Source organism: Myxine glutinosa, chromosome 5, assembly GCF_964187855.1.
Source record: "Myxine glutinosa chromosome 5, kmMyxGlut1.1, whole genome shotgun sequence".
NCBI classification, from domain to species: Eukaryota; Metazoa; Chordata; class Myxini; order Myxiniformes; family Myxinidae; genus Myxine; species Myxine glutinosa.
In genome coordinates this window covers 123,076,909-123,103,222 of record NC_136265.1, presented here as the reverse complement: position 1 = coordinate 123,103,222, position 26,314 = coordinate 123,076,909, and the positions used below count along the sequence as shown (strand labels likewise).

At 45.2% G+C, this 26,314-nt stretch overlaps 1 protein-coding gene across 1 annotated transcript; it reads left to right on the top strand.

Annotated features, from left to right (window-relative positions):
• The first annotated feature begins 4,887 nt into the window (after nucleotides 1–4,887).
• Nucleotides 4,888–14,905, top strand: LOC137427149 (cathepsin L-like peptidase). Its single transcript, XM_068116358.2, has 9 exons — nucleotides 4,888–5,023; nucleotides 5,939–6,023; nucleotides 7,767–7,909; nucleotides 8,342–8,530; nucleotides 12,464–12,655; nucleotides 12,877–13,042; nucleotides 14,142–14,247; nucleotides 14,477–14,589; nucleotides 14,831–14,905. Exons 2-8 carry the CDS (start codon nucleotides 5,945–5,947, stop codon nucleotides 14,574–14,576), a joined length of 975 nt encoding a protein of 324 aa, XP_067972459.1. The 5' UTR covers nucleotides 4,888–5,023; nucleotides 5,939–5,944; the 3' UTR covers nucleotides 14,577–14,589; nucleotides 14,831–14,905.
• Nucleotides 14,906–26,314: the final 11,409 nt, after the last annotated feature.

Here is a 26,314-nt window from a genome sequence, read left to right as displayed (position 1 = left end):
GACAGAGAGAGATGACATGTGAGACAGACAGAGATGACATGTGAGACAGACAGAGATGACATGTGAGATAGAGAGAGATGACATGTGAGACAGAGAGAGATGACGTGAAACAGAGAGAGATGACATGAGACAGAGAGAGATGACATGCGAGACAGACAGAGATGACATGTGAGACAGACAGAGATTACATGTGAGACAGACAGAGATGACATGTGAGATAGAGAGAGATGACATGTGAGACAGAGAAAGATGACATGTGAGACAGACAGAGATGACATGTGAGATAGAGATGACATGTGAGACAGAGAGAGATGACATGTGAGACAGACAGAGATGACATGTGAGATAGAGAGAGATGACATGTGAGACAGAGAGAGATGACGTGAGATAGAGAGAGATGACATGTGAGACAGAGATGACATGTGAGACAGACAGAGATGACATGTGAGACAGACAGAGATTACATGTGAGACAGACAGAGATTACATGTGAGACAGACAGAGATGACATGTGAGACAGAGAAAGATGACATGTGAGACAGACAGAGATGACATGTGAGATGGAGATGACATGTGAGACAGAGAGAGATGACATGTGAGACAGACAGAGATGACATGTGAGACAGACAGAGATGACATGTGAGATAGAGAGAGATGACATGTGAGACAGAGAGAGATGATGTGAGACAGAGAGAGATGACATGTGAGACAGACAGAGATGACATGTGAGACAGACAGAGATGACATGTGAGACAGACAGAGATTACATGTGAGACAGACAGAGATGACATGTGAGACAGACAGAGATGACATGTGAGACAGACAAAGATGACATGTGAGACAGACAGAGATGACATGTGAGATAGAGAGAGATGACATGTGAGACAGAGAAAGATGATATGTGAGACAGACAGAGATGACATGTGAGACAGACAGAGATGACATGTGAGACAGAGAGAGATGACATGTGAGACAGAGAGAGATGACATATGAGACAGAGAGAGATCACATGTGAGACAGACAGATGACATGTGAGACACAAGGTTAGTCATGACTAAATCAATCTATTGTTTGTTGTTGGTGCTCACTGTCAGCACCACTTTCCGTGGTGGTAACCTGCCTGCTGGATGAAAAGTACACACCATGCTGGCCCCTTGGTCCCTGCAACTTCCGGTAGATTCCTTGTTGCCGCCAACGTTGTATCTGTGAACGTGAACACGTGTCAATTTGCCATGGCATCACCCACATCCATCCAAGAACGATACGTCTACGTGTGCATGCCGCCTGCTTAAGATGATTTTGTCTTTGCTACCTTCATGTGCCCACTGTAATCAAGCATAGATGCTGGTTTGGGGGACAGGTCATGTGCCATCAGATGATCTGTGTCATAGTTTCGGAGGCTGCACTGAAGAGCCGAAGCTCTGGCACGTATGAGCTCTGTGCCAAACAACATGTCGGCGGCTTCGATACGATTCCGAGACAGCGTCATTGATGTCACGCATTTGTGAATCGTCTCATGAAAGGTAGCAGGCCAACCTTTTTCAAATGACTCCAACTGTTTGGTTCCAAGGTAGACAGCGTCGTGAACATTCACAGGTGGGTGCGTCACTACTTGTCCAGTCGCAATATTCACTACACCGTCATGGCGAGGCTCAGTGTGGAGCGGATCAATGCAGACTTCCAATTTCTCCCGTCGAGCCGTTCTTTCTTTGGCATCAGATTTTATTCGAGCTTTTGTCTGCGCGTCATGAGTTTGTTAGGGTTAGGGTTCTTCTCAAATCCAGGTGACTCACCATCGTGTTTCAAGCATGGAAGCTGATGCCCATGTCTCGTGTTTCTGGCCTCAGAGCGATTCCAATGACGCCACTTTTACCGTGACCATTAGACCATACCTCATGAATGTGGTCTCGATTGTCCCAACCAAGTGAGTCAAATTTACAACTAGTATTCTTAGTGGATTCTTTAACCTAGAAAATAGAGGTAAGCACATCAAAATTAAGACTGCACATGCCTTATTAGCCGAAATATTGGTGAAAACATTTTCAGATTGGCAGCCATTTTGAAATCCTGAATATTTCAAGTAGTCCAAGGGTGACAACTTCACACCTACCTGGATATCTTTATAAAGAACATATACATGAATATAATCAACAGAGAAAAAAAAACTTTATCCAGGAATTTCGGGTTAGGGTGAAAATTTCGTCTCACTGCCAGATTAAAGAGAGGGAAGAGGCTGTAGCCCACTGTAACGTTTGGTTATTCAGACACAAACAAGTCAACAAGATGGCGGGCCGCCCAAGATGGCGGGCGGGCCTGTCTGAAGGATGTGGGATGTCACGGCAGAGGGTGGAGTCATCAGCAAATAGATAAAGGGGATTTTCCAGCGAGTCAGAGAGATCATTGATGAAGTTCAGGAAGAGGACTGGGCCCAGAACACTTGGGGCACTCCAGTCTTGACAGGGAGAAGAGAGGAAAGGATTCCGTTGAGAGCCACACGTTGGTTACGAGAGAAAAGGAGGTCAGTAATCCATGTTTGGAGTTGGCCTTGGATGCCATGTGCAGGGTTTAGAGGGCAAGGTGAGATGCCAGACTGGATTGAAAGCTCGAGATGGTCTCGCTCTTCCACGAGCCTCGACTCTGTACACAAAAAACAAAGAAGAATGAAACTCGCTGGAGCGCATGCCTCCGCCAGGCTGAACAGTTTCCGTTTTGTATCCACTGATAGGCCTGATCTGGATCCGGACCTAAAACAAAATGTAATCGGCTGGTTCTTGTCACTTACGCAACTCATTCACCGAGTTTTGTCATAATCCATCCAAAACCTTTTCAAATATCGTGCTACATATCGTTTTTGGCCCCATCTCTCAATAGTGCCTGCACAATGTCCTAAAACGGTGATGGGATGAACTAAATAACTCAATGGTGTATAACCTTTTTACTCCCGCCAGGGAGTAATGCATTCACTCGTGTGTGTGTGTGTGTGTGTGTGTGTGTGTGTGTATGTGTGTGTGTGTGTGTGTGTGTGTGTGTGTGTGTGTGTGTGTGTGTGTGTGTGTGTGTGTGTGTGTGTGTGTGTGTGCGTGCGTGCGTGCGTGCATGTCTGCGTATGTTCGTGAAGAAGATATCTGAACGTATTTGGATGAAAGTTGGTACTTGGTGGGATGATTGCCCTTGGGATAAGGAAGAATTGATTAGTTTTTGGTGAAGCTCAGGATATTATTCCCGATCCAGGAATTTTTTGAAGGATTTTTTTACCATTGGAAGATAGGGCTCATTTTTTTTTACAATTATCTTCTATATATTCTATATTTAACATTGTGATATGAAAATAGTTTTCATATTTGTTGTAAATGTAGTTTAAACTCGTGGTTATGCGTTAGAGCGGTGTATTTTGTTAGCAGCGTCGTCTTCAATGTTCATTTTTTTTTCTTCTAATAAACACATTCTGTCATTTTAAAACCACCAAAGTGTGTATTAGGTTTCCCCGTTTTATAAAATGTATCGTTTGATACGTATAATGCTTTAAAAAAAATTTTTTTTTTTTTTTTTTACCTCAGAAGAGATATCAACATTTAGCTCAGCGAATGTCATTCGCGGTGTCAGTATTTGATAAACTTATAAAGACTTAGTTCCAGATTTGTCAATGGCTGAGGGATATTAACAAACGAATAAAACAGATTTGGCAAAATTCCAACTTTTTTTTTGAAAGATCGCATATTCACCCAGAGTTGTGAGAGGCTGAAGAAGAAGAAACCTCGCATGGGCTGCCCAGACCAAATAAATAATTCTGGTTCTGGCTCTGCGATTTTCAGGTTTATTACTCCCACCAGGGAGTAACGCATTCGATCGTGTCCGTCCGTGTGTGTGTGCGTTCGTATGTTCGTGTGTTTGTGAACAAGATATCTGGAAAAGTTCTGAACGGATTTGGATGAAAGTTGGTGGGATGATTGCTCTTGAGATAAGGAAGAAGTGATTAGTTTTGGGTGAAGCTCAGGATATTATTCCGGATCCAGGAAATTTTTTTGGGAAAGATTTTTTCTGTTTTACTGCATTAAAGCTTTTATTCATATTCTTAAATGATGTTTTTCTCCTCTAATTCCGAGATATATCAAAATAAATTCTCTGACAGTTAGGGCCTACTTTCTTTTTCATTTCTTGTTTTGGGGAGAGGGGATGTTAAACAAAACGTATTATTCCAACTAAACCCACGGCGGGAGTATGCGCTCTACTGAGTGACGTTCTAGTTTCTTTCTTTTTTAGTAAAAAAAAAAAAAACCCCACAAGAAATTAATTAAAAAATTCTCTGATCCGGATCCGGAACGGATCTTCACCAAAATTGAACCAATGTGTCCTTGTAACACGCCCAACCAGTCCACCAAGTTGTGCCGAATCCATGAAGAACTTTTTGACATATCGTGTTCGCAGACAGGCAGACAAACAGGGATGAAAACGTAACCTCTCTCTGTCCACCTTCGGTGGGAGAGGTAAAAAATCGAATCTGACAAATGATTAAGATGACTGCTGACACCCTCCAGAACGGTATCGCATTTCATTAATATCTATTGGGCTGAGGTTCTTATGGACAGGTAAATGATTCAGATATCATCACATGACAAGTATAGACCACTCACCAGCCCCTGACTCAGCCTGTCATGCTTCCGAGGTCGGCAAATTGAGTACCGGCTCACTGGTAATTGGGGCACTGCAACAGCGGCACAAACGCGCTTCCAGAGAAATGATGCAACCAGCAACCACAGGTTGTATACGAAAACGACAACAACTTACAGGTTTACACCTGGACATTTTCTTACAGGTTTACACCTGGACATTTTCTCATCCTCAACCTTGACCAGGCTTTGACGACAATGTCGAATGAGAGGGCGATAACGGTATTGATCTTTCCATAACCTGTTTTAAAGTCCAATCAGGTCGAGTCTCCACCTCAAGAACATTTTGTACAAAAACCCAAGAGGGAGAATGAGACAAGTGTACTGGAAACTTCATCTGCTGCTTCCACAACGACTGTAAGTTTGTATGTCTCCGTCTCTGTGTGTGTCTCTCACTGTGGGGCTGTGTCTGTCTCTGTCTCTCGACATTACTCTTTCTCCATCTATCTCAACCTAACTGTCTCTCTCCACATCTCTCTCCAACCCTCTCCCTCTCTCCAACCCTCTCCCTCTCTCCAACCCTCTCCCTCTCTCCAACCCTCTCCCTCTCTCCAACCCTCTCCCTCTCTCCAACCCTCTCTCTCTCTCCAACCCTCTCCCTCTCTCCAACCCTCTCCCTCTCTCCACATCTCTCTCCAACCCTCTCCCTCTCTCCAACCCTCTCCCTCTCTCCAATCCTCTCCCTCTCTCCAACCCTCTCCCTCTCTCCACATCTCTCTCCAACCCTCTCCCTCTCTCCAACCCTCTCCCTCTCTCCAATCCTCTCCCTCTTTCCAACCCTCTCCCTCTCTCCAACCCTTTTCCTCTCTCCAACCCTTTTCCTCTCTCCAACCCTTTTCCTCTCTCCAACCCTTTTCCTCTCTCCAACCCTTTTCCTCTCTCCAACCCTCTCCCTCTCTCCAACCCTCTCCCTCTCTCCAACCCTCTCCCTCTCTCCAACCCTCTCCCTCTCTCCAACCCTCTCCCTCTCTCCAACCCTCTCCCTCTCTCCAACCCTCTCCCTCTCTCCAACCCTCTCCCTCTCCAACCCTCTTCCTCTCTCCAACCCTCTCCCTCTCTCCAACCCTCTCCCTCTCTCCAATCCTCTCCCTCTCTCCAATCCTCTCCCTCTCTCCAACCCTCTCCCTCTCTCCAACCCTCTCCCTCTCTCCTTCGCTCTTCCTCCCTCTCTCACGCTCCATCTATCTATCTGCCTCTCCACCTCTGTCCCTCACCATGTTATTTCTTCATTTTCTTCCTGTGCTGAAGATCTTGTTGTGTCATGCTGTGCAGGTAACCATGACTCGAGTTTTTGTTCTCCTCGCCCTCGTCGTCGCAGCGAATGCGCTGGATTGGGAGAGTTGGAAAGGGAAATACGGTTAGTCTCTCGTCTCCTTGGTCCCTCGTCCATTCATTTTCCCCATTCTCCCACATATGGTGTTGACTGATGTATTGAAGCACTTGAGCAGTTATGACTAACAAACAAAAGTTCAAAATCAGTAAAATACGATGATAAATTAAATGGAAATCTGAGAGAAACATAAAAATTTAAATATTTTGCCAAACAAGGAGGATTTGCAACATTGTGGAACGAGAAGGTAGGCAAGATTACACCATGGCCTATGAGAAAAGTGACACAAAACCAAACTCACTGTAATGGAAAAGTAGAAATTCTTGCATCTTTGTGTGAAAAGTAGCTTTTTGAAGAAAAACAAGACCAAAAGTCTAACAGCGGCGTAGCCGGGCTTGTAAAATATTATAAACCACAAACACACATGATTAGCTTTTCAAACAGTCGCTAATGCTGTTTGTAACATTAAAGAAAGAAATTTGGAGGAATCTCGACATCAGTGAGTTTCGTTTTACTTCCAGAACCGAGGGAAGATCTACTGTAATCTAGATTATACCCACAAGGAATGAGGACGTACCGAATTGTCGGAAGAGACGTAACGCCGATGCTTTCGATATTTCATGGTCATTTTAACAATCGGTTTGTTTGTGTTTCACACTGAATGAAAAACGTGAAGGTAGAGCATGGCGATTGTGATATACGACAGGTTCGACGATATGTTCGGCCTGAACGGCATATAAATCAAAATGGCGGTGTGTGGAGAGTCAGCCGCCGTAATGACATCACACTGTCATGTGACCAGATCCTCAACTCTGATTGGACATACATACATACATACATACATACATATATACAGACGTACATACATACATACATACATACATACATACAGACGTACAAACACTGTTCTCGACGGCTTTGCCCTATAGTGGGGCAACTTAGCATAACAATTGTGCATTTTGTGAGGAAAGCACCAAATTTGGCACACTAGTAGACTATCATATTATGAAAAGATCTGGATATTGGGCCATGTCAGATTCAGAGATTTGATTTTTGCAAGATTTCGATTCGATTGGGATCGAAGAGAACACCTTCTTCGTCTTCTGTACAGTGAAGTTGCCAGCCCTGAATTATCTGGCTACATCTCGGTGCTTCATTGGGAGTGCAACCGTGTCCCTCAGGTGAACAGGGACCCACCTGGCATAGTGTGTGTGGTCTGAGGCATGGAACCATGGGACCAGTTCCGTCAGGGCATCAAGGTACATCGTGAATGAAGCCTGCCGCAGAGAACGCACGTAGACCAGTACCAACATCTCTAGTTCCAGCACAGTTGCCCAGTACTGAAAGTTGGGAATGTCTTCTCCTCTCTGGTGACACCAGTCTTCGAACTCAGGCAGGTCTTCTGCATCATCAGCATATGTCATACAGTGGCGTTCATACGCACGGTGTTGCAGGATGTGCAGTGCCGCTGCAGTGATTTGATGAGCTCTTCTTGTGCGGGTGACGTGGGCAGCTCGCAGGAAGGAGTCGGCCGTCCCTGGCGTTGCAATCTCAGCTTGCAAATCTGCAAAATCTGCAAATCTTGCAAAAATCAAATCTCTGAATCTCAGATGGCCCAATATCCAGATCTTTTCATAATATGATAGTCTACTAGTGTGCCAAATTTGGTGCTTTCCTCACAAAATGCACAATTGTTATGCTATATTTAGCTTAGCTGCCGGACTACTATGGCTACACCGTAAAAACCAACATCCTTACCTTCATTCTTAGGAAAGAGTTACCTGGGTCGTGGAGAGGAAGTTCTCAGGAAGAGAGTGTGGGAATCCAATCTGCAGATTGTCCAACAGCACAATGTTCTTGCCGATCAAGGACAGGCCAACTACCGTCTGGGAATGAACGCCTACGCTGACCTGGTCAGATCATTCCTCTTCTTCTGTTTTTTAACATTGATCTGAGGCACCTATTGGTGCTTGTACATTCAACACAAACAGGGCAAACACATGGGGATGCACCGGTGCACTTTGACGTTAATTACAAACACATCAGCAAACAATGGAAACGTAGAAGTTAGTACTGAGCATCGACTTGGGTTCTGAGCATCCTGAGCCAACAGTTCGGATGGGAACACGACACAAGACAACTTCTTTCCATTATTTCCCCTCTTTTGTTTTTTTCCTAACATTTCATGCAAGCAATTAAAAAACAACACAATCTTTCTTCTTTTTCCTCCCTTCTTATTCTTCGACTTTCCACAATTTCTGCTTTCGGTATCTCCTCCAATAACCTGATTTTGATTAACGTAACCATAACCTTTTCTGTTCCTCTTCCCATACTTGTGCGTCCAGTACAACGAAGAGTTCATGGCCCTCAAGGGGTCAGGCGGCTTACTCCAGGCCAAAGACAAGAGCAGCACACAAACCTTCAAGCCTCTTGTTGGTGTCACCCTCCCATCCTCCGTGGACTGGCGTAATCAGGGATACGTGACCCCTGTCAAGGACCAAGGCCAGTGTGGATCTTGCTGGTCTTTCAGTGCGGTAAGTTATCACAACACTTTCACAGACTCTTAAACAACTAATGCTACAATGGAAATGTATGAATAGTTTGCGTAAGAACAAATTATTCCCGACTCATTTTTAACTCAACTGGACTATGTCCAGCTGAGTTTTTGTCGACACCCAGTGTCCCTCGTCCGTCTGTCGTCTGTCTGTCTGTCTGTCGTCTGTAAACAATTCGACGTCTACGCTCTAAAAGTCACAAATATTGATGAAATTTGATGAAACATGTTATGCAGCATCTTTAAGACATAAAGTAGTTTGGGATTGCATTTGGGCGTTGCACGCCAAAAAATGGGCGCGACAGGGTGGCCATATTGAAAAATCCATTTTTGTCATATATTTTTAGCACATATAAACTATATAGTTTGTGGTTCTATTATGCATATTCTAACCATATTGATATAGACCAGTTGAGTTCAGGTTCCCTGGAACCTCTCTAGTTTCACATGGAAGAATTTATAATGTTGGGGTAGAATACACACTGCAGGGTCCAAAGTGAATGGAGATATCTTTTATAACCATTAAGGGGTATTCGGGGCACTAGCCTACTTCAAACACCATTTTGTTGGACGACACAAGTAGTCTTGATGGATATATATATATATACTCGGTTGCTCGAGTGAGATGTGCATGGAAGAAGTTTCGGGAATTGAGTGGCGTGCTGATGATGAGGGGAGTGTCGTTGAAGCTGAAGGGAAAGGTGTATGCTGCATGTGTGAGAAGTGTTATGATTTATGGGGAGCGAGACATGGGTAATGAACGTAGAGCAGCAACGAAGGTTGGAAAGGGTGGAAATGCGAATGGTTCGACGGATGTGCGGAGTATCGTTGAGAGAGAGGAAGACAAATGATGAATTGCGAAAGATGATGGGAATAGAGCCTGTGATTGATGCTGTGAAGAGGAACAGGTTGAGATGGTTTGGTCATGTGTTGAGGAAGGATGAAAGTGACTGGTTGAGAAGAGTGATGGAAATGAATGTAGAAGGAAGTAGAAGACGGGGAAGACCGAGAAAAACTTGGCTAAAGATGGTGGCAGAAGAAATGCGGGCAAGGGGGTTAACAAGGAGAGATGCAGAAAATAGGGCAAAATGGAGAAGATTGTCATGGGGACCGCAAGGCTAACCCCCGCTCTGGCAGAGAAAATGGCCTTTTAAAATGCATGTTGTTGTGTTGTTGTGTGTTGTAAAATGCATGTTGTAAAATGCATGATATATATATCCAAATATATCTTCAGTTCTCCAGCTTTCAATGAGCGCACGTAATGACGTCACTGCCATGTACATACGCTCTGCCTGTCAAGCTCTCAAGAGAACCCTCCGACAGAGCAGAATTTTGATGTTAGTTCAGATACTGTCATAAGTGTATGTAAAACTCACAGTTACCGACCTGGTTTCGCCCTTTTGGGGCTCATCAGGGCAACGCAGTGAGTCCTGCATACACTGATGACTCTGAAAACCTTTCAGTTATATACCAGTTACTATGCGATTTCATACCATCAGTGGTGAACCGCCATTAAGGTATCCCATCCAGCTATGCTGTACCTTAATGGGAGCGATTTTGCTCGTGCAGCCTTTCGAGGAAACTTTGTCTTCCAAGATGACAATGAACGGCCTCATCGTGCTCGCATGATCCAACACTTTCTTGCTGACCGTGGTGTAGAGCATATGGAGTGGCCTGCCATCTCCCCGGATATGAATCCGATAGAGAACTTGTGGGCAGAATTAACGCGTCAAATCGACAACCTGGACCAGCAGCCTGCCTCTGTGCGTGAATTGCAGCAGGCTATTGTCACTGCATGGCAAGCGATTCCTGTCCAAACCTTGGCAAATCTCGTGAACAGCATGCCTCGACGTGTACGTGCTCTCCTGAATGCTCGTGGGGGTTACACGAAGTACTGAACTGTAATTTTACTGTCTGTAATCCCAGTCATAATTTAGCTTTTGTTTTTGTTGAAAAAAAATTTGGCTAATGTGCAAAATAAAGAGATACTTCTGGAAAACGTACAGAAGTTTAACACAGTACTGTCCATGAATCGAGTTCGATATCAGTTTACATCACTTTCAAGGATCAATTTATTTGCTTCGAAATGTCAAATGTGGTTTTTGTTTCTTTTAAAGGTCACATTAACATAATCTAGAATAATTTCAACATAATTCCAATGAACTTTTGGTTCTAAGTCATCTTGAAAAGTAAGTTCACCCCCACAAAAAATATTCCATATTAAATGCCAAGTCTGTATATATATATATATGTATATATATATATATATATATATATATATATATATATATATATATATATATATATATTGTTACGGTACGCGGTTAAAGATGGTATGTTTGCCGAGCGGAGGCTCCGCGACCGAACAGTTATTCCCCTAACTAAAACCCGATTTACCCCAAACTTTGGCCGGATCGCGCCACCGCTATTCAATCGGGAAACCTCTAAAGCGACCGAATGCAAAGAGGAAGAAGACGTACAGAAGAGTAACTGGGTTTATTATTTACACACATAAGCAAACAGAAAGCAGTCACGTTTATTTATAGGGACATGAGACGCAGGTGACACAGTGAAATCTTTAGCTTATACAGACTTATTGTTACTACCCAGGACAGCACGAACAAAACAAACTCACGTACGCAAATGGATGGAAATTGCAGGCAGGAATGACAGGAGGTGGGTGGCTGGAGGAAGGCACGGAGCTGGCTGGAGTTTGATCCCGCACGGGACGTCGGGCTGGACCTCGACGGCCGCCGATGCCACCGATCCTGTCGTGTGCGCGGGGTAGCGGGTCGGAGCTGCTTGGTGGAGCCAAGCCAACGCTGCTGGTGGGGGGTCTGGCATGACGGGTGCTCTCTCCCTCTCTCACTAACTCCAGGACTCTTTCTCTCTTGCTTAGTCCAACTCTTCCTCACCACCGACAACTCAACGCAACCCCTCCACTCTACGCAAACACTGACCACCACTGACGACCAACCCAGCTCTGACCAAAAAAACCACACACTCCGCTCTTGTCGTAGCTCATCCCGTAAAAGCTCATCTGCCTTTTTGGAACGCCCCAGCTGCGGGTTATATAGGCCCCGCCCCTCAACCTTCGCGAACCTCCTTGATGTTTCTCTCCACACCCTCTCCAAGTCCAACCCCTTGTTCGTGGTTGGTTGAGTGGGGCTGACTCACTCCTCCCCTCTATGACGAGGTGGGGACCCGCCTTTCTTCCCCAACCCTGCCTCGTGGCCAATGGCGGCAATTGTTGGTTGGCAATGCGAATGGCAATTGACGAAAGGGGAAATGGAGGTTTTTGGGAATGGGAATGAAGGGAATCTATCTTTTTCACTTGGTGCAATGGAGTATTTAAGTTAATGGGAGACACAGCCTTACTCTAAGACACATAATAAGATATAAGCTACTGAACAAGGGTATTCTATGATTAGCTGACGTGTATGCTTTTGGACTAATTACCGAGACGCCCTTTTTACCTTTATACAACTCTGGAGGCAGGAGGGGCCATATCCAACAATGTTCATCACCATCTCCAATATAATACAACACAATCAAAAAAATGCAATCCTCATATCTGCAACAATATATATATATATATATATATATATATACATGAGTCAACCATGAAGTGTGGTCTAGCAGACCACATTAAATGGGGCAGGTAGTTTACTTCCTCCTTGAAGATCATTGGTGACCCAGTTTGGTTTCTTCCTGACAGTCTGACTTTAGATGGTAATTCTCTGGAAATAAACTTCCTGTCGATAATCGTTGAATCCCATAACTTTAAATTTTGCTCTCTTGTGTCAGATATACCCCACAGCCTCTCGGTTGCCATTCCGGTGTACTCATCGCTAGGCCACAGCTGTCCCCACTAAATTGCAGGACCTGTGTGTTTGTACTTCCCAATATACAGACTGGTTCTCTGGAAGGACAGCACTTTGCCAAGACGGGTAACCTCCTGTCACTCAGCGAGCAGCAGCTTGTCGATTGTGCCGGAAGATACGGCAACTACGGTTGCAACGGTGGCCTCATGGAAAGCGCCTATGATTACATCAAGGGCGTTGGTGGTGTGGAACTGGAGAGCGCCTACCCCTACACGGCTCGTGTACGGCAAACACTGCACATTCTAAAGAACCATTTTTGTGCTTTCCACAATTATCATGTTTCCACACCGTAAAACAAGGGATCAAACTTGACCAAAATCATTACCACTGACAAATGTTTCCTTTCTTCATACTTTACGACCTTCAGCAAGAAGAGGCCCTTTGGCTCAAATGGCCCTCTCATATCTTTGTTTTATTTTGTAAACACACTATCTGCTTGCAGGATGGAAGATGTAAATTTGACAGAAGCAAGGTGGTGGCGACTTGCAAAGGATATGTTGTAATTCCCGTTGGAGACGAGCAAGCTCTCATGCAGGCCGTTGGTACCATTGGTCCCGTCGCTGTTTCCATCGATGCCAGTGGCTACTCTTTCCAACTTTACGAGTCTGGTGAGGAAACCGACACAAAGTAGAACAATATCGGAATTGGCATTACTTGCTCAGAATTGGGGGGTTTTTTCCCCTCTATCTCTCGAGAAGATCGAGACTCATTTGGGAGCAAGGTAATGGATGGTATGAACTGTCGTTGGGGAAGCGGGACAACTTTTCAACACAATGAGGAATTGAATGAATGAGAGGAAAAGAGGAAACTGCAATATGCTAGTTAGAGGGTTCGGTTAGGAAGGATTCACAGTGTCGGCCCAATAAATATTGTGGGTAAGGATGGGGAATCACCTGCAATTAAAAGTTTTGATTTAAAAAGATTAAAAATTAAAAAAAATAAATTTAAAAAGATTAAAAACAATTAAAAGCCTGATTGCAGCCCAGTATAGAATAGTGGGATAGCAAGGCCTATGGAGAGCTGTTTGACAAATAGGATAAAAGAGGAAAAACAGTTGAGTTTTGCAGACTGCCAAGCTTGTAATTTCATCAGGAAGAGGTTAGTGGAGGAACGAGTGCCTCTTTGAGTTGATACAGAGGGTCAGAAAGTAGAGACAGCAGAGGGATCTAGACTAGAGGAAAGGCAGTAAAAAAAAAGTAAAAAAAAGCAGAGGTCACCAACCTGTCTGCAATGTGAGAGCAGCAGGACTTGTGTTTTGACGTCATTGAGAGTTTAGATTCCACAGAATCCAAGAGTGACGGGTGGGATGCTGGGGCATGGCCCATAGGCGAGAGCAGTACTCCACGGAGGTCATGGTTGATGGTGAGGCCTGGAAGTTCAATCCATCCAATGATTGCAAGTGCAGTAACAAATTGGGTGATAAAGACATGACCAGATATTCATCAGACAGGGAAGTGATGAAGAGGTATCTCTTGAAAGAAACTCAATGATAAAACACAAAAAACATATTAATGGCAGAATCTTGAGCTGCCGCCCAGTCCTCCAACGTCGACTGGAATACGAGATTATATTCATAATATGATTGCAAACAACAAAAGAACACAATTTTCATCGAGCCATTCCTGATTAGTTACATTCAATGAGCAAAGTTGTGCACATTTCATCTTGGCGTAAACGGAACATGTGTGTGTGGGTGCACGTGTGCAGGTGTCTATGACTTCCGTCGGTGCAGCTCAACCAACCTAGATCACGGTGTTCTGGCTGTGGGATATGGCACGGAGGGAGGACAGAACTATTGGCTGGTGAAGAACAGGTAAGAGTTCATTTCACCTCAAAATCCACAGGTAACAAATGCCCTTTTCGTTTGTCCCTTCCTGTCGATCTCCATCACTTCCCCGAGTGATACCTTCACATTATCACAGGCAACATGACTATCTCCTGAATCTCCCTCAATCAAATCCATTCTACTATGTCTACTTTGTCCTATAATGGTTACCTTTCTTTCCATGAATAACGACGTCATCATTTTGAATCATTTCCAGCTGGGGACCCGGCTGGGGAGACCAGGGTTACATCAAGATGTCGAAGGACAAGAACAACCAGTGCGGTATCGCAACAGACTCCTGCTACCCTCTGGTTTGAGTAGAATCTGAAGGTGAAAATTTTTCAATGTCATGGACAACATTCAATCAGTTTATTTAGGATTCAATATTTACCAGAAAGGTTTTGCCAGGTTACGATTTTCCAATTTGGCTAAGATGATGATCCTCTCGAAACATTTGCATTAATTGGGCATCAATGGAGGCCATGAGGAGTAAATGAGTTACAAACGTGTACGGAGATTAAAGTACATGTCTATTGTGTTGTCATGTTCATTGTGGCCACGTGTGTTGCAGGATTGAGACAACCACCTCATCATTCGTTGTGAAAGCGACATTTTGTCCTGAAATAAAAACAAGTGTCATCTCAAATGGTCTTGTGTCTTGTGTTGAGAAAAATTAATAATATGTAAAAAAATTAACATTAATATCAACAAAATGCTTATCGAGTAAAAACTCCTGGTTTAATCCAAATGCTTGAGGGTGGAGGCAGTGGAATGAAAGGAAGGATGGTGAATGAATGATATACGAATCCCCCAAAATTAGAACTTGGTAACAGACAGTTGGGATTAATCTCTGTCCGTTGGAGGCTTAAGTTTAGATTATTTCATGGAGATGATCAGAATCGTCGTCTTATTGAACAAGTGCCGCAAGCATCCTCCAGTCCTGACTAATCCACACATTGTGCAGAAACTTTCCCAAACTGACCCGGCTCACCCAGTGGGTCTATCTGCAGCTCGCAGACCTGGGGTCCATATCAAAGACTTCTTCCCCCAGGAAACCCCGTGAGAAAATATCGTACAGATTAAGTCATGAGCTCGTCAGTAGCCATGGGAGGTGTATATCTTGTATGAAGGGAAAAGCTTTGAGATTATCCAACCACTGAGTCAGGAATGGAGACAATCCAAGACGTTATCAATGGTATGTGGGCTCGCTCCATTCTGCTGAAACCAATACGTCCTTCAGAAAATGATGACGTCACAATTCATCAAAGAATGTTTGTAGGATTTCCAAGTGGCCACTCCCATAAAAAGAATGGTCCTTTTATTCCCATATCGGGACCACACAGGGAATGGAACGTTAAAACTCAACTTCATAAATCCTCAGTACCTGCATGATAATCCCAGTTTTATGTTCATCTTTCTACCTCCGCTACCGTAGGATTAGGGAAGTTATGTCTTCACCCCTGTCTGTGAACAGGATTTCTCAACAAGTTGTGAACGGATTCGGAGAAAATTTGGTGGGAGAGATAGGTGTGTGACCAAGATGAATTAATTTAATTTTGGTGAAGATTCGAATCTGGATCCGGATATGAGAATTTATTGAGTGATTATTCACCATTGGGAGAAAAAGTTGTGGGCCGATTTTGATAAAACGTGGTGGATGAGTTGATTAGGTGACAAGAACAAGCCAATTAGATTTTGGTTCAGATCAGGATCCAGATCCGGCCAATCAGTGGGATATAAAATGTAAACTGTTCAACCTGGCAGAGGTACAGTCATGGCCAAAACTATTGGCACCCTTTGCACTTTTTTCAAATAATTCACCATTTCTTCCAGAAAATTGTTTCAATTACAATATCTTTTGGTATCCACATCTGTATTTATTTGGTTTGCAGTGGAACAAAACAAAAAAAACTGAAAAAAATTACTAAATCTTAGCTTATTCCACACAGAAATCCTAAAATGTCCCAGACAATATTATTGGCACCTTTTAGAAGTTGTTAGAAATAATTAGATTTTGAAGCAGGTGATTCTCCTTTACTTTGGAATTGAACTCACCTGTGGTGAGTTGCAGGTGCCTGCAATATAAAAATCACTGTCAACCAGTTTGATTAGAGAAAGGAGTCATTCTGCTGTTTTGTGTCACTGTGTGTACAGATTAAGTCAATTTAAGGATTGTAGGATTAAGCCTACAAACAATGAGCATGGAGAAAAGAAAGAAAACCAGAGAATTGTCTGAGGAGGTCAGATACAAGATTGTAGCCAAGCATGGACAATCTCAAGGCTACACGTCCACCTCCAGAGACCTTGATGTTCCTGTGTCCACCATACGCAATGTTACCAGGAAGTTTAAGGCCCATGTCACTGTAGCCAACCTCCCTGGACGTGGCCGCAAGAGAAAACTCGATCGAAGATTGCAGTGAAGGATTGTTCGAATGGTGGAGAAAGCACCTCAATCAACTGCCAAACAGATTCAAGCTGAACTTCAGACACAAGGTACGACAGTTTCAACTCGCACCATCTGTCGCCAACTCAATGAAAAGGGGTTCTATGGTGTGAGAGGGTGTGAGCGAGAGAGAGAGAGAGAGGGTGTGTGAGAGAGAGAGAGAGAGAGGGTGTGAGAGAGAGAGAGAGAGAGAGAGAGAGAGAGAGAGAGAGGGTGTGAGAGAGAGAGGGTGTGAGAGAGAGAGAGAGAGAGAGAGAGAGAGAGAGAGGGTGTGAGAGAGAGAGAGAGGGTGTGAGAGAGAGAGAGAGAGAGGGTGTGAGAGAGAGAGAGAGAGGGTGTGAGAGAGAGAGAGAGAGAGAGGGTGTGAGAGAGAGAGGGTGTGAGAGAGAGAGAGAGAGGGTGTGAGAGAGAGGGTGTGAGAGGGCGAGAGAGAGGGCGAGGGCGAGGGCGAGGGCGAGAGAGAGAGAGAGAGAGAGAGAGAGACAGACACACACACATAAGAAAGCCCGACTGGAGTTTGCCGAAACACACCTGAACTAGAACGGGCACTCGGTAGAGCGCATACCTTCGCCGCAGCTACTGTTCTGTACTTGGCATGGGAGTGTAGGGAACAGAACAGTGAACAGTTTTGACCTTTTCGTGACCTTGACCTTGACCTTTGACCCGATTGCTCCCAAAATCTAATCAAATGTGTCCCGTATAATAACCAATCATCCCACCAAATTTCATGCAATTCGGTTGAATACTTTTTGAGTTATGCGAATAACATACACACACACACACACACAGACATACAAATAAATACACAGCGATCAAAACATAACCTTCCGCTTTTGCGAAGGTAACAAGCCAAAATCCTTCTAGGAGAATGTCCTGTGGACAGATGAGACCAAATTAGAGTTTTTTGTTAAAGCACATCATCTCTACGTTTATAGAAAACAAAATGAAGCCTTCAAAGAAAAGAACACCTTCCCTACAGTCAAGCATGGAGGAGGGTCAGTGATGTTTTGGGGTTGCTGTGCTGCCTCTGGCTCTGGGTGCCTTGAATGTGTGTATGGCATCATGAAATCAGGAGATTACCAAGGAAGTTTGGAGCGCAATGTTCAATCCAGTCAGAAAGCTAGGACTCTGTTGAAGGTCATCGGTCTTTCAGCAGGACAATGACCCCAAAGACATTTCAAAAAGCACCCAGGAATGGTTGAAGACAAAACGCTGGACTGTTCTGAAGTGGCCAGCAATGAGTCCAGATCGAAATCCCATTGAACACCTGTGGGGAGACCTGAAAACTGCAGTTCGGAGAAAGCACCCTTTGGGAGAACTGGAGCAGTTTGCACAAGAAGAGTGGGCCAAACTGCCAGTAGAGAGGAGTAGGAAGCTCATTCATGGCTATAGGAAGCGCTTGACTGTAGATAGTTTGTCCAAAGTCTGTGCTACCAAATATTAAGTCTGGGGTGTCAATAATTTTGTCAATGCCATTTCCTTTTATTTTCTGATTTAAAAGGATGTATTAAGTTCTGAATCAAAAACAAAGGTTCTGTAATATCAATAGTGAAATAAAGAATTGTGGAGACGAAATACTTTTGTCAATTTCAACTTATTTTTAGAGAAAATTGTGAGTTATTTGAAAAAAGTGCAACGGTGCCAATATTTTTGGCCACGACTGAATGTGCTCTACCGAGTGCTGTTCTAGTTAATATTGTTGTGGTTTTGTAAAACGTACCCTCAGTGGGGCGGAGCGCAAGCATGTATACCTCAGGAATACCAAGAGTTATTTCTTCGTCTGTGTCAGGTTGATCTTTGCCCCTTGTCAAGAGGTTTGGGAATGGGGACATGCGTTGTTAGAATAGTCTATGCATTCCGTGTGACGTCTCCCCATTTCCAACTAACTTTCCCGATGTGAGGCTGAGCGCCGAGTAGTACAGTGCAGACGAACCTTGACGCGTAAGGAGATGGGCCGGGGGCCTTTCCCTGCCACGACGTGGGAGATAGGAGGGGCGGGGGCTTTGTTGAAAGCTTCTTCAGTGACAATGGGACTTTCCACCAGCTGCATCGTGGGAACTGCCCCCATCGAACGCGCACCAATAGGGAATAGGCCAATAATAATGTGACTTGACCTCACACTAATTGCAACAGAAGCAAACTCAACTGATTTGTGTATCCTCAATATGTCCTGAATGAGGAAAAAAAAGTGTTAAGGAATTGCATGGGTGGAAAGTTTTGAAAAATGCATAAATATGATCCTACCCAAAAACCGATTTTTAGCCCTTTCTGCTAGATTTGACTATGCTGTATTTTTTTCCTTGAAGCAAAAAAAACACATACAGAGTATCAGTGATGAGAATTTATTGTGATCACATCATCACACTGATCAACTGCTGTATCCTGAAATTCAAAATGACTGCCATCCGCCCTATAGTGACAAGACAATACAATCTAAAAAACTGAGCACTCTAAGTTGACATTTGGCAGGTGTATTGCTCAGGACCCATGGAAGTGGAGTGTCAAGATTGAAGTTGTTTGGGTGAGTGGTTCTCGAGAAAGTTACAAATAGTTAGCTCGCTATTTATTACATTATGTTACATTGTACATATTCTGCTAACTAGTTTAAACACGCTGCGTACGCCACAACTACAGTGCTCTTTTCTGAGTTATGGACCCTGCCCCTCTAACATCCTCTGCACATCCCTGACTAGGATCCAGTTCCAAACATGCACGTTTTCAACCGTGCGTGCATATTTTTCAACGTGCATATTTTTTTTCCACTTTCAGGAAATGGAGGCATATGAACAGTGTGTCATTTGCAAGCAGTCTGTGGACGGAGGAGGGTCGTCAGTATCAACACTTGAAGAGAAGGGAAGTTCATCTATCAACCAGGCCAGTAAAACAAGGGGAGACAATATTCATGGCAATATTCAATATCAGACAATATTCAATATTCAATATTTATGCAATGATGCAGGCAACTAGACCAAGAGTCATGTTAGCACCACTTCAGTTTGGGTTGGGCGTGCAACTATATCACCACTTTGCATCGCGGTTCCTCATTGATACTCTTCATCACCTTGGGTTTTGTTGTGCATACCAGGAGGTGCACCAGTTTGAACGAAATGCAGCCAAATTCCATGGAACAAACATTCCTGACCTATCGACAGAGTTTGTCCAATATGTAGCTGACAATGTCGACCATAACATCCGCACGCTTGATGGGCTTGGTACATTCCATGGTATAGGAATGATTGCAGCCATAACCCCTGGAATTAGATCAAGGCAGCCAATCCCCAGGATCAAGGCTACTTCCTTGGATGTGGCAATGGTTGGACGGGTACAAGTACGGTACCACAAAGACGAAAGGCACAATTTGACGGCACTGACCTACCAGAAGCTTGTCAACCTTAAGGTCCAGAACAGCTGTGAAAATCTTGATGTCCTGTGGAAAGCATCCGAGCAGTTCGTGCACACTCAATTGTTGATGCAGCCCTCAATGCACTGATGCTATCAAACGTGTTCGATTTCCATCTACCACGGCAATCTGGAACTACAGACAACAGTAAGGATGGAGAGTCAGAGTCAGCCGAAGCAGCTGCAGCTGCAAGGCCACCGGATCATCAGATAACAGATGGAAGCAGAGATGCGGACCTGGAGGGAGCTTATAAGATCTATGAGAAGCTGATAAATGGGGCTATATCTGCTGAAGAAGTTTGTCAGTCTGAAGTTCGAGTGAGAATCAAAGACCGCCTTCAAAAGCACATCGAGTCCACCAAGAAGTCCTCTAGAACTTCAGCTCTCTGGGTTCAGTACATGGACATGCTGGACATCCTACGAAAATACATCAGTGCAGAACGCACTGGAAACTGGGCCTTACATCTGCAGGCTATCCAGGACATGCTACCCTATCTGGCAGCATCAGGACACAATCTTTACACCAAATCTGCCAGGGTGTACCTTCAGCAGATGCACAACCTCAAGACTGAACACCCAGAAGTCCAACAACGTTTCGAGGAAGGGTTCCACGTGATTCGGCGAAGCGATCGCCTATGGGCAGGTCTCTCACCTGACCTGGTCATTGAGCAGGTTCTGATGAGAAGTTTAAAAACCAGTGGTGGGCTCACACGAGGGCGAGGGATGACGGAGCAACAGCGTCTGTTGTGGCTGCTATCGATGCCCGCCTGTGCAGAAGTAAACCAGGCAATGGAGGGACTCACGGGGGTCAACTACAACACTGGAGAGCAGAACAAAGACATGACTTGGTCCCGTGACTCAAGCAAGGCAATCCCGTGACTGGAAGGACACACTGACAGTTCTCAGTTATCTACAGGAGCACAATCCATTCAGCAATGACCCTAGTTTCCGGAATATTGCCACTGGGGAGAATGCCCTTTCCACCGTCAACGTTGATACAGCACAGTCCGTTGGCACTGCGATACTGAAGTCCATGGATGGACTAACACCTGCTGAGTTCACCTTCAAGAGGTGAACTTTCTCGAGAACCACTCACCCAAACAACTTCAATCTTGACACTGCACTTCCATGGGTCCTGAGCAATACACCTGCCGAATGTCAACTTAGAGTGCTCAGTTTTTTAGATTGTATTGTATTGTCACTATAAGGTGGATGGCAGTCATTTTGAATTTCAGGATACAGCAGTTGATCAGTGTGATGATGTGATCACAATAAATTCTCATCACTGATACTCTGTATGTGTTTTTTTTGCTTCAAGGAAAAAAATACAGCACAGTCAAATATAGCAGAAAAGGCTAAAAATCGGTTTTTGGGTAGGATCATATTTATGCATTTTTCAAAACTTTCCACCCATACAATTCCTTAACACTTTTTTTTCCTCATTCAGAACATATTGAGGATACAAAATCAGTTGAGTTTACTTCTGTTGCAATTAGTGTGAGGTTGACCCTTTTTTTTGCGTAAAATGCCTGCACTAGAAAGGCTGCACGCATGTTGAGAAACCTTGCATGCAATGTGCTCGCGAAAAATCCACACCCTGCGTGGCAAGTATAAAGCCCAGAACGCAGCTTGATTCGTGGCCATTGTGTGTACTTCAGGGACACCTCAATATGAGTACTGCCTGCTGGAACGAAGTACACTTGGTTGTGTTGGGTCCAGGTCAAGCTATACTGGGTCGAGATCGAGGTGAGAGGAACACAAGGCGAGAGCACAGTGAAGCAGCGGAAACCCTAGCATACCACACGGCACCACCATATTTTCACCACCTATTCCTGTCACCACATTAAAACTCCATCACCCTCCTTATCATCATAACCTTCCCCTTCATCATAACCCTCTCCCTCCCATTCACCAACTCGACCCTCCCCCCCCCCCTTCCCAATATACTTTCTTAATAATCCCCGAGAGGAAGTTCAGTCACTCAAGCCCCTGGATCTCTCTCAGCCATGATCCTTCTTGGGCAAACATTTGAAATTTGGCCTTAAAAGCCAGCTGCCGACTGGGCATCCTTCATCGTACAAATTTCTTCCTTGGCACACCTAAACTCCTATCGACCGACACGGTCTTCATCCACAACTTGATTGAATATTGCTCTCACTTCTGGGTTGGTGCCCCTGTTCAACATCTTGCCCAGATTGAAACATGTGGAAACCAAGGCCTGCAAGATCATTGGAATCTCCCGTGTTGAAGTTGAGTCTATAGACCAATCACTTCGCAATCACAGACAGGGTGGTCTCTGTCTTCTACTGTCGCCTTTCTGGTCTTGCACCCTCTGCCCTCTCCATGCAGACCCCAAGTATCTACGTGGTCCACCAGCAACCCCCTCCTAATCAAACTCCCAAACTCCAGAATAACTGCTCACCTCCACTCATTTGGTCTTCTTTTTCCCCATCGGTGGAATCAACACCTTTTATATAATTTTATATATTTTTTTTTATAATCAAATCAATTTATAACACCTTTTTCTTCTTCTTCTTTAAAAGGTTGCTTTCGACTTGCTCACCAAATCTATTCATTCCAAAAAATTTTTCCATCTCTTACATTGCCTCTTTCATACATTCCCTAAACTCTCCTGCTCTCCACCCCCCCCCCCCCCCCCCCCCAGCGTCCTTAACGTATTTTTGACTCGAAGATCACAAGAAACTCATTTTGCAATAAATGTTCGTTTCCCATTAATCGTACACTTTCCAAAATCCAATCACACCCCTCCCCTCCAAATCTTCCCCATCACCACTCCCCTCCAAATCTTCCCCATCACCCCTCCCCTCCAAATCTTCCCCATCACCCATCCCTTTCAAATCTTCCCCCTTGCCCCTCCCCTCCAAATCCTCCTCATCACCCATCCCTTTCAAATCTCCCCCCTTACCCCTTCCCTCCTAAACTCCCCCCACACCCTTCCCCTCCAAGACTCCCCCTCACCCCTCCCAGACTCCCCCCTCCCCTCCAAATCTCCCCCATCTCCCATCCCTTTCAAATCCCTCCCCTTGTCCCTTCCCTCCTAAACTCCCCCCTAACCCCTCCCCTCATAAACTCCCCCCTCCCCTTCAAATCTCCCCACCCTCATTTCTTCTCCATTTTCCCCCTCTCACCCCTCCTCCTCAAAGCGTCCTCCCCACTTCTTCCCCCTTCCAACTCTCACCTCCATCTCCCCCAACTTTCTGCCTCGCTCTTCCCCTTCCTCAAATAACACCTCACTGTGCCTCACCCAATCACCATCAAACCTTTTGTCTGCCCCATCCTTCCCTTTCTCCGAGCTATTCTGAAATCTCTGACACACCTCCAACAGCTCTCCATACCTCTTCCACATCTTACCCTACCCCCCCCCCCCCCCCCGTTCTGTATCCAATGCTCCCCCTTCCTCTTCATTAACGGTATGGACCTCAAACATCCGGGGCCTTCGTTCAAACTTAACTGATCTCTCCATGCAGGTTGCTTCTGACAAACCAGACGTGATCTGCTTAACAGAAACTTTCCTCCTTCATGATGTCTCCGATTCCTTGGTATCTCTCCCAGGTTACTCCTTCCTCCGGTATGATAGACCTGAGCCTCGTCCTGGAGGTGGGGTCGCTATCTTAATCAAAAACTCTCTTTCTTACTCGCCCTGCACTGCCCTCTCTCCACCTCACCCCCAGGAATACCTTTGGCTACGGCTTCCCCTTCGCTCCCACCTTTTGTTCATATGTGTGTTGTACCGTCCACCAAACAGTGATGACTCCATCTACATCTCGCTGTCTGATAACATGGACCAACTTCTATCTACTCATCCAAACTCCCTCTTCCTCATATGTGGTGATTTCAATTGTCACCATGACAGTTGGCTAGGTGTGGGTACCTCTCTCACCAGCCATGGCTCCTCAGCAAAGGACTTCTGCGACTCACTGGGACTGACTCAATCTGTCAATTTCCCGACCCGGATCTCAGTCAACGGAGCATCTTCTCTTCTGGACTTGGTTATGACTAACTTCCCTGAAAATGTCTGCTGCTCTTCTTCTGCTCCAATCGGCTCATCTGATCATGTGCTTGTTAAAGTGGACATCTCTCTGACCATTCTCAGGGAGCCTCCTCAACGTCGACGAGTCTGGCATTTCACTCAGGCCAACTGGCACGGTCTTCAAGCAGCCATCCATCATCTGGACTGGTCTCCCATCTCTACCGCCTCTGACATCAACTCATCCTGGGAATTCTTCCAAAGTAAATTGCTCTCTCTCATGCACAGATTTATCCCATCTCGTCTTCAGTTGTCATACCCTTCCTCCCGTCCATGGTACACGGAATCTTGTGGTGATGATGTTGCCCAGAAACAACTTGCCTTCGTCTCCTGGAAAGCTAATCCAACGGAAGGAAATCTCATTTCCTTTCACAAAGCCCGAAACAAGTGTGTCTCCACCCTCAGGAGAGCCAGGAAACAATATCTCTCCGTTCTCAAGACCGAACTCTCCTGTCTGTCTCCCTCTTCCAAATCCTGGTGGCATCTGGTCAAATCTGTTTCTGGTGTTTATTTGTTCCCCCTCCATCCCCTCCCTCACCTCAAATGGCGACACAGCTGACTCCGCACGTGAAAAAGCTGAATGCCTCAACTCTGTGTTTGCCTCTAAATATTGTGTCCCAAACCCATCCCTCTCTGTACCCACCATACCCAGTTGCTCCTGGACTCTGTGTCCTTTCCTCCTGAGAAGGTGGAAAAGTTTCTGTCAACCCTCGCCTCTGATTCTGCAACTGGACCTGACGGCATCAGCCCACGGGTCCTAAAATCCTGTTCTTCCGCTCTTTCACTCCCTCTCTCTGTTCTCTTCACCCTCTCTTTTGCTCAAGGTCATCTGCCATCTGCTTGGAAATCAGCCAACATCACCACTTTGCACAAAAAGGTGCAAAAACAGATCCTAGCAACTACAGACCAATCAGCCTTCTCCCAATTATCAGCAAAGTCATGGAATCCATCATTGCTTCGGATATGAAATTCTTCCTCTTCTCCAATGGCTTGATCTCTGATCATCAATTTGGTTTCAGACCTGGTCACTCTGCTCTGGACATGCTGCTTCTGCTGTCTCAACAATGGATGGAGGTCCTCAATGCCAAACAGGAAATTAGAGCTGTCTCCCTTGACATATCACGTGCCTTCGATACCGTCTGGCACCCCGCTCTGCTCACCAAATTCTCCTCCTTTGGTATCCATGGAAATCTCCACGCATGGCTGGCGGACTTCCTCTCTAGTCGTCGTCAACGTGTGGCCCTGAATGGGTTTCTCTCATCTCCTCTCCCTGTTCAGGCTGGAGTTCCCCAAGGCAGTGTTCTGGGCCCTGTGCTTTTTGTGGTCTTCATCAATGATCTCTCCGACTCTCTTGAAAATCCTCTCTATCTCTTTGCTGATGACTCCACTCTCTGCCGCTCCATTCCTCATCCCTCAGATCGGCACTCTGCAGCCCTCCTCACTCTCTGCAGACCTGGACAAAATCACAGACTGGGCAAACAAGTGGAACATGTCTTTCAATCCTGACAAATCTCACACTCTTACGATGTCTCTCCGAAAAGACCGACTGGACAACCCTCCCATCTACTTTCTGAATAATCCTCTCCAAGCAGTTCTGTCACTCAAGCTTTTGGGTCTCACTATCTGCCATGATCTTTCCTGGGAAAACCACATTTCAAATCTGGCCTCCAAAGCCAGTCGCCGACTGGGCATCCTCCGTCGTGCGGTCCTTCCTTGGCACACCTGAGCTCCTCACCACATATAAGCTTTCATCCGCAGCTCAATGGAATACTGTTCCCCCCTCTGGGCTGGTGCTCCTGCCTCACAACTAGCTCGTCTTCACGCTGTTGAAACCAAAGCGTTCAGAATCATTGGAATCTCCCGCGATGAAGCCACCTCTGAGGGCCTTTCACTTACTCACCGCAGGCAGGTTGTTGGTCTTTCTGTCTTCTACCGACTCCTCTCTGGCCTTGCTCCTCCAGCTCTCTCTGGGCTCTGTCTCCCAAATATTCCTACAGGTCGCACAAGATTTGCCTGCAACCCTCTTATGGTTAAACTGCCAAAATCAAGACTCTCTGCTCACCTTCACTCCTTCATTCCTCTTTTCTCCCGCCTCTGGAACAAACTCCCTCACTCTCTTCAATCCCACTCCTCCCTCCAGGTCTTTAAAACAGCTGTTCACCACC